Here is a 14,555-nt window from a genome sequence, read left to right as displayed (position 1 = left end):
AAAATAGTCTGCTATTATAACCTTTCTAATTTTATAATTTCCACAAACTTCATGACCTGGTAATCCCAGTCTCAAAGTTATTTCACTTCTTTGTTATTAACCAAACATCTTATTCTGTTGTCAGTGCTTTTTTAACCATTTTTACTTTGTTCTTTTCAGTTCTTTAATGTTTTTCATGATGTTGCATATTTTCATGGAAACCAGCTGATAACTATTTGAACAATTCAATTCAGATCTTTCTTAAGGGAGGATGTTGTCACATTCAAACTGTCATTCCATTGTCCTTATTTTACTTCTCCATCTTCTCCAGACATCTTTTAGTTAAATCATGTACCAAAACTATTTTTTAATAAAATGAAAAGTGTGTTAACATGAAAAATGTAAGGATTTTTTTGTTTAAATAAACCTGAAAGAATTACATCTAGGGGATACAGTTAGTTATAATTGTTCATCATCATCATCATCCTTTGAATGAAGAGATTAATGCTGGTCAGATGCTAGTATTGTTGAGGGGTACTTCTTCTGGCGATGCTTCTGACATAACTGCTGTCCCATTAAAGTCACTGCTAACCTGTGCAGAGGACATTGATTTCCAACATAGATTTAAACTTCAGTATGTAATAGAAATAAAAATGTCTCTGAGATTGAAATATGTAAATAACAATATAACATTTTATACTGTGGGCTTGGTCTGAATAAGAGATTAAATATATATATATAGTAAATATGTAAAAATATGTACAAAAGAGATTAAAGTACGTATTGAAATATCTCTATCTACAGAAATTGTTTTCGTTGGGAGCAGGAGACAGACAACTGATACAAACCCCTTTACATGATAGCCTTCCTGTTACCAGTACCAGTGTGGCTCTTCTTTTTCAGCAATTGGGTAAGTCTATTCTTAGTTTCTTATGATATTTCACAAAATGTTATAGAATGAGATATTCTCATTTAATTCAGTCATGTTAGGTCAGGGATCAAAAAAGGTTGCATTAATGCTATGATAGTGATTGATTGTTTTGAATGAAATAATAGCTATAAATGCTTTTGTTGTGTTTATATCTGACTTAGGGTGACCAGATAGCAAGTGTGAAAAATCAAAGTCCGGGGGGTGGGCGTAATAGGCGACTATATAAGACAAAGCCCCAATATCAGGACTGTCCCTAAAAATTGAAACATCTGGTCACCCTAATCTGACTTTATATAAACTGCCTTTCTCCACATCCCATTCTTGGAATTTTTCTCTGGCGTTATGCAAGCCTATTGTAGATGGAGCTAAACCTGGCTGTGTTTCATTACACCTGCATCATAGAAAGAATTTTCTTCCTGGCCACCATAGCAGCCCTGTACATATCCAAGGAGGATAATTTTGAAACTAGCATAACTTAAAATACACATCGCACTCCCATCAAAAAGTTTAGAGGACTCCATAATACTTGCTGCTAATATCTCTCTAACTTGTTACAGTAGTAATCTCAAAGAACCAACCACTGGCCCATTCTCTTTACTTTGGTTCCAAATTGAATGACAAAGACCACTGCATCTTTAACTATAATCCCACTTCACCCAGTAGGCCACTCCTTGCTCTGACCATTTTGCTTCCCCTGCCTTTGTTACTGACATATGAACTGTAAAACTCCTACCTAAATTTGGTGTGGGTTTGGGAGCTGGAAGGAATCAGTAAATCTGCTCTCTAAATTTCTGAGCCTCTGGGCATGTGTTCAACAATAAAAGGGCCTAGGGATACATGTGGGGAGTGAGGCAACAACATATATGAATGAAAATAGATAAAAATAGAAAGATTTTTACTGAGGGGGAGGAAGAAAAGCCAGTGAACTTGGGTAAATCAGCCTGAGACACTTGCCCCCTTTGGGATATACCACTGAAAAGAAAAAATATGTGTAGGGATACTCAAAGCGAGAGTTTTAAGGGAAATCAACCTGCACAAAAAGCGTTAACTACTAACCCTGCTTTACATCATGTGAAGATGCACTTTTTTTCTATATTTCTGAGATCATGTGGCATATTACTTTTTCTAAAATGAGGTAAACTTGTCCATTCAAATGTGGGTTGTGTCTCTCATCGTAAGAACTGTTATCTTCTTTTTGTGGCCAAAGGAAAGATCCATATTTCTGATGCCATTTTTACAGTAATAATTTGTTTATACTAACATTAACATTCACTTCTTGATTACTTTTAATAAAACCCAGATGTTAATACGATAGTTATGTCTGTCTATGACTGTGAATGATAAAAGAGCACTGGAAAAGATGAAACATTTACATAAATTCTCTCCTTCATGCTCCATTCTTACGCAGTCTGATGAAGAGTTAAAGGCAGAGAAAGGGTTAGTTCAGGAAGAGGGAACGTTTTTACTTAGCTCATCCTTCAGTGCCACTATTTTTCTAAACTGAAATCTAATCCTCTCCTTGAGTACATAGTTAAGCTTGTATGAAGACTTTTGTGCAGCTCGTAACAGTGCTCATACAGTGGCCTGTTCTAGTCCTATGCCTCTATGCAAAGGTATACAGTATCTCTTCCTCTCCCATGCTGGGGACAAGTAATATTGTTCAAGTAGTCCAGTCTCTATTTTGCTGTTTGGTTATTTCTAGGGCTGTCAAGTGATTAAAGAAATTAATTGCAATTAATCACATGATTAAAAAAATTAATCACAATGTTAAATAATAATAGAATACCATTTTTAAAAATATTTTGGATGTTTTCTACATTTTTAAATATATTGATTTCAATTACAAAACAGAATACAAAGTGTACAGTGCTCACTTTATATTTATTTTTATTAGAAGTATTTGCACTGTAAAAAAAACAAAATAAATAGTATTTTTTCAATTCACCTAGTACAAGTACCGTAGTGCAATCTGTTTATCATGAAATTTGAACTTACAAATGTAGAATTATGTGCAAAAAATAACTGCATTCAAAAATAAAACAATGTAAAACTTCAACACCTACAAGTCCACTCAGTCCTATTTCTTGTTCACCCAATCGCTCAGATAGACAAGTTTGTTTACCCATTGAGATAATGCTGCCCACTTCTTGTTTACAATGTCACCTGAAAGGGAGAACAGGCATTCTCATGGCACTATTGTAGCTGGTGTTGCAAGATATTTACATGCCAGATGCGCTAAAGATTCATAAGTCCCTTCATGTTTCAACCACCATTTCAGGAGACATGCGTACTTGCTGATGATGGGTTCTGCTCAATAACATCCAAAGCAGTGCAGACCAACATATGTTAATTTTCATCCTCTGAGTCAGATGCTACCAGTAGAAGGTTGATTTTCTTTTTTGGTGGTTCAGGTTCTGTAGTTTCCACATCTGAGTGTTGCTCTTTTAAGATTTCTGAAAGCATGATCCACACCCCATCCCTTTCAGATTTTGGAAGGCACTTCAGATTCTTAAACCTTGGGTCGAGTGCCGTAGCTATCTTTAGAAATCTCACATAGGTACCTTCTTTGCGTTTTGTCAAATTTGCAGTGACAGTATTCTTAAAACAACCAACATGTGCTGGGTCATCATCTGCGATTGCTATATCATGAAATATATGGCTGAATGTGAATAAAACAGAGAAGGGAACATACAGTTCTCCCCCAAGGAGTTCAATCACAAATTTAATTAATGTATTATTTTTTTAATGAGCATCATCAGCGTGGGAGCATGTCCTCTGAAATGGTGGCCGAAGCATGTACCTTATCTGGCACATAAATACAGTAGAATGCCAGCTACAAAATTGCCATGCCAAATGCCTGTTCTCACTTTCTGGTGACATTGTTAATAAGAAGAGGGCAGCGTTATCTCCTGTAAATGTAAAAAAACATGTTTTTCTTAGCGATTGGCTGAACAAGAAGTAGGACTGAGTAGACTTGTAGGCTCTGAAGTTTTACATTGTTTTGTTTTTGAGTGCAGATATGTAACAAAAAAAATCTACATTTATAAGTTACACTTTCACGACAAAGAGATTGCACTATAGTACTTGTATGAAGTGAATTGAGAACTACTGTTTTTTGTTTATCATTTTTACAGTGCAAATATTTGTAATAAAAACGAATATACGCTTTGATTTCAATTAAAACACAGAATACTATATATATGTGTGTGTGTGTGTGTATATATATATATATATATGAAAATGTAGAAGAACATCCAAAATATTAAATAAATTTCAATTGGTATTCTGTTGTTTAACAATGCAATTAAAACTGCTTTAATTGAGTTAATCACGTGAGTTAACTGTGATTAATCGACAGCCCTAGTTATTTCCCTTTTTAATGATTTGTGATTGCATCCAATATCAGTGTATAGTAAATAAGAAATGAGACACAAAAATACTGACTAGCCTGGTTTTGTCAAATAACAGCATTTTTAGGTTTTTCACTGCCAACGCAAGTCATTATTTCATCATAGTATCCTGCAGTATCTTCATGTGCATACACATACACCTCTACCCCGATATAACGCTACCCAATATAACGCAGGTTCGCATACAACGCGGTAAAGCAGGCCTCCTCTCCCCCCCCCCCCAAGGGTCTGAGAGGCAGGAGCTGTGGGGGGGCACTTTGGGGGGCCCCGCAGGCCCAGAGTGGCCTGGGTGATTAGCGGGGAGCTGGGAGCAGCCCGCTCCGCTTCCCTTGCCCCGGCCCCAGCCGTGTCGCTCGGGGGAGGGAGCTTGGGGGAAGGGATCTCCCCCCCTCACTCACCGGCAGCAGCGGAAGCACTCCCTGGCGATGAGAAGCGGAGCGTCACAGCTGGGAGCTGGCGGAGTGGAGTGGGCTGGGGCCACGTTGCTCCGCTTCCCACCGCTGCTGGTGAGTGCCTGTCAGGGGGCGGGGGTGTGGATAGGGATCGGGGCAGTCAGGACAGGGAGCAGGGAGGTTAGGTAGGGGGTGAGGTCCTGGGGGTGATTAGGGATGGGGGGTCTCTAGAGGGGGCAGTCAGGGGACAAGGAGCAGGGGGGCCAAAGCAAGTTCGATATAACTTAGGTTTCATATATAACACGGTAAGATTTTTTTGGCTCCCACGGACTGTGTTATATCGGAGTAGAGGTGTATTAATTTCTAAAGAAAAACAGAATATTAGAGAAATATTTGTAGATGAAGAAATCACCTTTTAAAAATAGCTCTTTATTTAGGAAGTGTGTGCAACTTTACAAATCATTACAGTGTATGTACCAAAAATACAATATTAACTGTTATGAAAATAAGTGTCATGTTTAGAGAAACATTGTGCAATTCTATACTCGTGACATTTTCAGTTTGGCTTCCCTGCACCATCCAGGACACATTGTTTCTGAGTATAGAAATAACTTTTTTTAATTGGGCATTAAGGTACATTGGGGAAAATAGTCCAGAATTGTTTGTTTAATAATAAACTATTAAACATTAAATTGAAACTTTTTAAGGTATAGACGAATTCTTTTTATTTTAAAGATATATTTATATATCAACAGATGATGCATTGACAAGAGGCAGGTTTATAGCTGTTCTCTCCATTCCCTCTCCCCCATCTCCATCCCCTCCCCCCCCCCAAAAAAAAAAAAAAGTGGTGGCAGCAGTAAGGTTTGGGCTGGAGCAGTAGCAGCCAAATAATGTATTTCTTAAGTTGAATTCAGCCAACATGAGGATTTTTGACTCTCTCTTGTGTCCAAGAGCTGTTTTTGCTTCTCTGAGTCCTTTGTTCAGCTGATAGACATCCAAGGCAGATAGAAAAGTATTAAAACTTAGGAGAAACCTTTTCAGAGCTGCTAAATTCCATCCAGAGGCTTAAGGGACATTTTGATTAGGTCTCTTCCTTTTCCTCTGTTACCTAAACAACCACTGGAAACAGTGAATACTTGCTTCGCTTCTCACTTAGTTTTGTCTTCTCCCTCCTTCATTCCCCCCATCCTCCAATCCTGCCTATCTTCCCCTCTTCTGCTAGCAGTGTGGCTACTCAGCACGGACACATTTGTCTCTTTCATTCTCTCTGATCATCAGCTTTCCCCACACTGGAAGACAGGATTAGAGTAGGGATCTGAGCACCGTCAGAGGAAAACTAGTATTTGTAAAGCAGAACAAGGCACTTCTCTGATCAGTGCTTTTTCTCTGCACTTTCAGCATGTTTCAGGCAGAACTGGTGACAAAAGTGACTAAGGGAGAGAAGCAGACTGATGGCATACAACAGTCACACTGCTGGCAGAGTTGGGGGAGGTACTAGGCAGCAGTGCTCTGATATCCCGTTTTTCTGAAAAATCAGTATTTTCCCCCAGTATTAAAAAAAAAAAAAAAAGGCAAAGGAATTTCCCCTTCCTGGTCCCTCTTGGATAGTCAAATTTCTGCATTCTCATTCCACTTGCCCCATTTGACTCTTCCCCAGTTCCACTTCTCTCTTGTCTGTATTACTCCTTTTCAGTGCTGCTTCACCAGAACTCTTTGTTTTGTGAGTGCACTCAGACTTAAAAATGACTTTCAGTATTGCTTTGTTACAGACCTGGGAAAGGAGCTGGGTGCGAAGCAAAATGAAACATACCAGTACAGTTCACTTTGAATCCCCTGGGTCCAGACACAGAACAAAAGACACTGCTGAATCTGACAACCAGCGCTGGGGAAAGTAGAGAATTAAATAGGGAGCCAGAGTTGGTAGGGGTGTGGGAGAATGGTACCTAATGTGGGGCAATGCTTACTGAAGGCAGGAGGGTAGACTGGCCTTTGTGTTTTATTTTTCCAATCTATGATATAATTTATTTAAAAAAAAAAATCCTCTTTACTCCTTTCTAATCCCTGGACCTGCCCCCATGTCCTGAAGCTGTTTGATTCTAGAACCTGTGAAGATCCCAAAGGTGGAGGCAAGAAATTTTAAAACAATTGATTAAAATCATAATTTTAAAGACTACAGTATTATTTGAGCCCAAATCATTTCAGTTGTCCAAAATGACAGATTTCTTGAAGTACTAAATATTTTTCATATCTGCCCTGTTGCCCAAGTTGCATGCAGCCATTTATGAAGGAGGAAGATGTGATGAGCAGAGAAGTGCATCACTAAGGGTGGAGGTTCTTGGAGTGGCTCTGTTCCCACAGATTCTGCTCATCAGCAAGGTCCTGGCAAAGATCAAGAGAGCCAAGGCACAAGTTATCGTGATCACCCCTGCGTGGCCGCACCAGCCCTGGTTTGGCATGTTGATGAACCTGGCAATGGGCCCTCCCTGACCCCTGCCCAATCCAATGGACCTGCTATCTCAGGACCACAGTCATATCCTACATCCCAACCTCACCCCCGCCACCTCTTGGCGTGGATGCTGCGTGGCTGAACCAGGAGGAGCGGGCCTGCTCTGATGAGGTCCAACAAGTCATCCAGGGAAGTAGGAAGCCTTCCACTAGAGCGACTTACCTGGCCGAATGGACAAGCTGGCACAGGTCCCACCACCGCCGATCGTGAGGGCCCACTTGACCATAGCTCAGGTGTCCTCAGCAGCCTTCCTGGCGCACGTTCCTATCCAGGACATTTGCAGAGCTGCGACGTGGTCTTCAGATCACACGTTCACGGCTCACTACGCCATCAATCAGCAGGCCAGAGACCATGCTGGATTCGGCAAAGCTGTGTTACAAGTTACACATCCATGAACTCCTACCCACTTCCAAGGGTACTGCCGAGGACTCACCTAATATGGAATGGAGATGAGCAAGCACTCAAAGAAGAAAAGACGGTTACCTTTTCCGTAACTGGTGTTCTTTGAGATGTTTCTCATGTAATTCCATGACCAGCCCTCCTCCCCCACTGTCGGAGTCTCCGGCAAGAAGGAACCGAGGGTGGGGGTAGCCAGCGGCACCCCTTATACCATGGCATAGGTACGCCGCTCCAGAGCCGGTACCCTATAGATACTACTGAAGGAAAAACTTCCAGCATCGGTGCATGTGGCAAGCACACACACCTAATATGGAATGGACATGAGCAACACATCTCGAAGAACACCAGTTACAGAAAAGGTAACTTTTTTTGTGCATGAACACAAACTCTGGACCCTTCGCATTTAGCATGGTAGCAGTGCAACTGGGTTTTCTTCATGTAGTTTCAGCTTAAGAATACACTAATGTTTAACGTGATTTCCAAAGACTGAACGTACTTGATAAACTGCGAGTCAAGAGACATCGGCTATGCTATTAACTTGCTGCATGAACCTGAGGAAGTTGCTTAATCTCACTTTGCCTCTTTGTGACTTATTTTTCTCATTTCTAAAATGTAGATACTTACACAATCTAGTTAAGCACTTGGATAACTATACACAAAAAGCACTGTATACATCCAGAGTAATGTAAGTAATAACAACCTAAAACACTGGTGCCAAACACTGTCAGTTTTCTTATCATTCTTATTGTAAGATTTTTATTTTTAAAAATATAGGACCAGATTCCACTCTGTTACATCAGCACAACCCCGTTGACAGCTGAGTTTGGGCTATAGATTGGTCATTCTCTGTTTCTGCAGGTTGGAGAAAGAATATCTGAGAGACTCTCACTTTCATTACAATAAAAATAATACATTGGTACACAATTTAAGTTTTCAACAAAGTACTTAGGAACACACTTAAACCCGTCCCTATTCAACTCAGCTTTTAGAGTCTGATTCCAAAGGCCAATGAAGTCTTCAGGAGAGTTTCTGTTGACTTTAGCGGTCCTTGGATCAGGCACTTTTGCACATTCCGAAATGCTTTACTAAATGGGCGCCTTAATGGCTATCTGATAAAAGACTATTCTGTCCAAGGAGAAACATAGTAGTCATAGTGACAGAGAAATGACAGAATGAGTCGTGCTGGCAGGGGAGTGGCACTATATGTGAAAGAAAGCATAGAGTCAAGTACAGTAAAAATCTTAAATGAATCAAACTGTACCATAGAATCTGTATGGATAGAAATTCCATGTTTGAATAATCGTATTGCAGTAGGAATATGACCATGTGACCGGGATGGTTATAGTGGTTGTGAAATGCTCAGGGAAATCAGAGAGACTGCAAAAACAAAAAACTCAGAAATAATGGGGTGATTTCAACTATCCCCATATTGACTGTGTACATGTCACCTCAAGATAGGATGCAGAGATAAAATGTCTAGCTACTATTAATGAGAACTACTTAGAGCAGCTAGTCCTGGAACCCACAAGCGGGGAGGCGATTCTTGATTTAGTCCTAAGTGGAGCACAGGATCTGATCCAAGAGGTGAATACAGCTGAACTGCTCAGTAATCGCAACCATAATGTAATTAATTTTAACATCCTTGTAGGAAGAAAAAATACCTAAGAAATCTACCATAGTAGCATTTAACTTCAAAAAGGGGAACTACATAAAAATGAGGAAGCTAGTTAAATGGAAATTAAAAGTAAGAGTCACCAGAGTGAAATGCCTGCAAGCTGCATAGAAACTATTTAAAAACACCATAATAGAGGCTCAAACTAAATGTATACCCCAAATAAAAACAAACAGTAAGAGGACAAAAAAATGCCACTATGGTTAAACAACAGAGTAAAAGAGTAGAGTTAGAGACAAAAAGACATCTTTTGAAAATTGGAGGTCAAATTCTAAGGAAAATAGAAAGGAACATCATCTCTGGCATGTCAAATGTAAAAATATAATTAAGCAGGCCAAAAAAGGATTTGAAGAACAGCTAGAAAAAGACACACAAACTTTTTTTAAGTACAATTCTTTTCAAGTACATCAGAAGTAGGAAGTCTGCTAAAAAATCACTGGGGCCATGGGATGATCAAGGTGCTAGAAAAGCTTTCAAGGAAGACCAGGCCATTACAGAGAAGCTAAATGAATTATCTGCATTGGTATTCACTGCAGAGGATGTGAGGGAGATTTTCACACCAGCGACATTCTTTTTAGGTGATAAATCTGAGGAACCGTCCCAGAGTGAAGTGTAGATTTCACTCTGTAGAGGAGTGGAGTAGAGGAGATTTTGGAACAAATTGATAAATTAAACAGTGTTAAGTCACCAGGACCAGATTGTATTCACCCGCAAGAGCTAAATTAACTCAAATATGAAATTGCAGAACTACTATCTGTGGTATGTGACCTATCAGTTAAGTCAGCCTCTGTACCAGATAACTAGAGGATAGCTAAAATAAAGCTGTTTTTTTTTAAAAGGCTCCAGAGGCGATCCTGGCAGTTACAGGCCAGTAATCCTAACTTCAGTACCAGGCAAATTGGTTGAAACTACAGTAAAGAACAGAATTATTGGACACATAGCGTGCGAAACAAAAGTTACTTCTTTTGGAGGACCATGTGTTTCATTTTTTCCCCACTCCCTTCTTTCTTGAGTGAATGAGTATTTTCTGATGGCCATGGTAAAGAAACCTGGGCAGCAGTGACCATGATTAGTATTTTCTTAAAGTTCTTTTTAAGCATATCTCATTTTAAAATATGCCTTCCATAAATAGAGGGCAAACAGAAGATAAAAAGAAAATATCTATTTAGAAGTTATGGCTAAGAAAAACAAAGAAAAAGCTTTTTTAAGAAAAACAATGCAAAAGGAATAACTTGTGGTGGTTAATTTATAAAGTGCTGCTCTCTGATATATTATTTGTGATGCCATACAATCTTACCCTGATTTAAACAAAAAGTAGCCAGCGTGCCTAGAAAAAAACAGAATACTTCAGAAAACGTGCCATCTCCAAAAAAACCCTTTTTAAAAAAAAAAAAAAAAAGAAGGCATAAGTGGTCAATGCTGTAGTTGAACTATTTTCTTGAATGACTGGTCTTGGATTTTCAGACTAAATAGCCAGTATTTAAGCCTTTTGTTTTTCTTTGGGCATGTAATAGATCATGACATGTCAGTGTTTGTTGAATTTATAAGTACGTATCTAGAGGAGGCAATATAACTATGTTGAACATTCTTTCTGAACCACGACAACGTATTAGTCTAAGTGAAAGAATGTCTTGCTGTTAACACACAGTGGACCTGTGACAAATTCAGAACTAACGACGTTGTTGGAAATTTCCTCCAGTCTAGCAATTCAGTAGTCTAGAGGGCTCTGTATAAAGCCCCCCTCTCTATTAAGTCCTGAGTTTAAGTGGTTTGCAGAGTCTCATTTATACCCCTTATTTACTTGGACAATTTTTACTTGTAAAGTGAAATAGACAAAATTGATGTCTTCTATTAAAATCTATAAGAAATATTTTTCAGTCGATAGAAAGAAATTCATTCTAATAAAAAGAGGAGGTTGAAGAAAGTATTATTATTAATGCAGATTGACTTTTAGGCATTGAAGAATGAAATCCCAAGAAAAATTACCATAAGGCTTTTATATGTAATTGTTGGTTGCATCATATGTCAGTTTTACTTTTTTAAACCAACCTTTATTAGGCAACTTCTGGCATTAATAGATTGCCCCAAAGTTATCTTTAGATATACTGAACCAGAATCTCTGGGGAGATGCAAGAAGCTTTTCATCTTGCTGCCAGCAGATTCAAGCTCTAGAGCAGCGTATCTGAGCTGCGGGGGGATCCTCTGGCATGCAGAGATCCACAGAGCCTCCTATACAGCCACATTGTGATTTTGGCCTCTTAGCAAAGGCATAGGTCAGAGCGGTCATCAGTAGTCAGCCTAACATATGCTGCAGGATCATCCCTATGCTTAGCATCCCTTGGTTTGGAGAGAGTACCAAGGTAAGCTTTTTATGTCTGCACTAAAGGCAGTTCAGATGAACCCCAGTAGAATGGTCAGTAGATGTACTGAATGGTCAGTAGAGTCACCATTTTTCCTGAATCCAAAGCCAGATTTGTTATCCTAAGGACTAGTTCTTCACCAAGATCCAAGCAAGTTATATCTAGCAACTTGACATTTGAAAGGAAATTTGTAAAAATGAAAGGGTCATGTAGAAACTCTGTTGGCACCTAGGATAAAATTGACAAATAGGTCTTACTCATGGACTTGATCTAAAATGAAAGCTTTTTGCAGAGGGAGAAGTGTGTAGCCAAAATATCTCATGTTCTGGAATTTTTAGAAGATGATTTTGATTTCAGGTGACAGGCTAATACCTGGAAAGTGAATGTTTCTGCACGCTGATCAGTTTTGAGTATATCCAGCAAATAATCTGTTTCCCACCATCAGGACATGTACTTGATTAGAGCAGTTCAGCTATTGCACCCTCTTAAGGTTTATAGGGCTCTGTCACGGGGATTGGCCATTGAGCTTAATGCAGGTGCCCTTGAACCTATGAAATTAGCTTCATTGTACTACTTGATTATGAGAATGACCTTTTTGATCGCAAAAAGGGTGTCTGAATTGTGAGGCATATAGAAAAAGGTGATCAATCATACAGTGGGCTCAAGTACTCACTCAGTACAAACAGTGGCAACGCCATGGACTGAGAAAGAGCAGGTGCCTTACAATGAAATCTGTAAAGCTGCAACTTGGTCATCCCTGTGCACATTTACTGAGTTTTACAAGATAAATACTGACTCTTTATCTGATGCAGCCTGTGACAGGTGGGTCCTGCGTGCTGTGGTGATTCCTTAGAGCAGAGGAATCTTTTCTCTCAGTGGCATTATTTTTTTCCCTCTCTAGGAACTTTTTCACTGGTAAGAAAAATCCCACTTTGAGGATTTGTGGACCTAACTCTGAGAGACAATGGAGAACGTGTGGTTGCCCCACTGCTGGTTGGCACTACTGTAATAGACATGCTGCTGATAATAATTATAATAATAATTAAAAATTAATAAAATGTCTGACAAAAATATAGATAGATATAGATATAAAAATGTGGCAAACAAATGAAAGTTAGGAATATCTTGATTGATCTAATTCTCATCTTTACTTTGGTTTTCAAGGTGTTTGTGGCTCCTGTAACCTTTTCAGGTCTCATTTACAGTTACCATACATGACTGTAATTCACTACTTTTTCCACTCCTATCCTGCAGCTATCCTAATAATATTGTATACTTAATGTGAATAGAGACTACAGGTCTCCAGAAGACTGCAAGTTTAACAACTGATTTACAATGAATAGTCTTAGGCCTAGTCAACACACAGATTTTGTACCTGTGTAACTATTCTGGTGATTTTTTTCCCCAGATTTTTATCAAAATAGTTTTGCCAGTACTGTCCATTGTGAGGGTGCACTTGTATTGATATAAACATGCCTTATGCTGGTATAATGTAACTCCCCATGTGGGAATAGCCATACTGGTATATAGCACTTTATCCCGCTATAACTGCATCCTCTCTAGGGCATTTGTACCACTTGTATAGTAACTACTGGTATAGTTACAACTTTTGTGTGTAGATAAGCTATTAGAGTATTTTAAAACTTGTCTGGTTATTCTACCCTACTCTGTTTGTACTGTAAACATATTTTGAACTTTTGGTAACTTACTAAAGAAGAAACAAAGACAATTTCTCTGAGATTTTTTTTTTTTTTTGGCATGAGCTGGGCTCTTACTAACAAGCAGTAACTTAGCACTCTTCAATTGTTTGTGTGCATTCTTCAGTATTTGATACCTGGCAAACTTTGAAAACATTTTTCTTTGCATACAGAATGCTCTCTATACTATATTTCCATTTCCATTTACTCTGTTTTCAACTGTTTCCTGTAAAACATCGGAAGAATCCTAGGGAATCAATATCTGAGAACTGTGAAAATACAGATTATATAAAAGACCTTTCTAAAGACACATTTTTGACCCGGATAAGCTTCTTCCCTAGGGCCTATATTTTATGATCCTGTTACTGTTGCCTCTGCACTTGAGTATTCTCAAGTTTATAGAAGGGAGGAAGGGCAATTGTGGATGGATCAGGTTGATGTTGGGTCTGTCTTTGTAGCGGGACATGAGTCTAAATGAGAAGTGAAAAAAATCCGGACATTATAAAAACTGCCATGGGAAACAATATAAAACCTCTATAAATTATTGAAACTCAATTGCACTGTGCTGATTTAAACCAGCCAAGTATCTGGGCCTTTGTCCTAACACATCTGAGTTAAACATATTTAACATGTGAAATGTTGTTTTTCAGGATTCTGAGGATGGTGGACTTTACTTTTTCTATTCTGCAAAAATATTTGGGTTGGTTTTTTTTGTTTTGTTTTTTTGCATGGTAACACTTGTCTGTGAAAGTGAATAAAGGCACTAGAATTTATACATGTCTATATTTCAGGGGAAAAACAAATGCAATATATAATTTTCCTATACCAAAATAAATAAAAAGAAATTGTATTATAAGATAGACTACAAGCCAATAGCTATTTCTCAACCAGCTATTCAATTTGCACACACAAATGCTCATAAGAGCTGTGGCAAGCATGACAGCTTCACTTCATGGAAACTGTGCAAAGTGAATTGTTGGTAAACCTCAAAATCCCTTTAGCTTTTCTTGCGTTTTTGGTTTGTATAGAAGTTCGTGGGCCTCTGTTTCCCCCCACCAATTGTTTAAGAGCTTTTGGTGCAAGTATATATATCGCCAAACCTTGAAGAACTAGTGCCAGCTTTGAGATCAGGAGTGTTTATATACTTGTACTGCACTACATACTTGCCAAGAAACCTTCTGCTTTGTTGAGCTAGTTAAATATCTC

General features: G+C 38.7%; 1 protein-coding gene across 5 annotated transcripts in view; it reads left to right on the top strand.

Annotated features, from left to right (window-relative positions):
• SBF2 (SET binding factor 2) overlaps positions 1 to 14,555 on the top strand; it is a 555,237-nt gene that overhangs the window by 291,962 nt on the left and 248,720 nt on the right. For all 5 annotated transcript variants that reach the window (XM_084630065.1, XM_084630064.1, XM_084630063.1 and 2 more), the window contains exon 6: positions 784 to 889. In XM_084630065.1, coding sequence (XP_084486191.1) covers positions 784 to 889 — 106 coding nt within the window. The remainder of the gene's footprint in view (positions 1 to 783; positions 890 to 14,555) is intronic.

The sequence above is a fragment of the Lepidochelys olivacea genome (assembly GCF_965140295.1).
Source record: "Lepidochelys olivacea isolate rLepOli2 genome assembly, chromosome: 6".
NCBI lineage: Eukaryota > Metazoa > Chordata > Testudines > Cheloniidae > Lepidochelys > Lepidochelys olivacea.
Note: the sequence above shows the minus strand (reverse complement) of the source record. Positions and strands in the feature narration are given on the sequence as shown.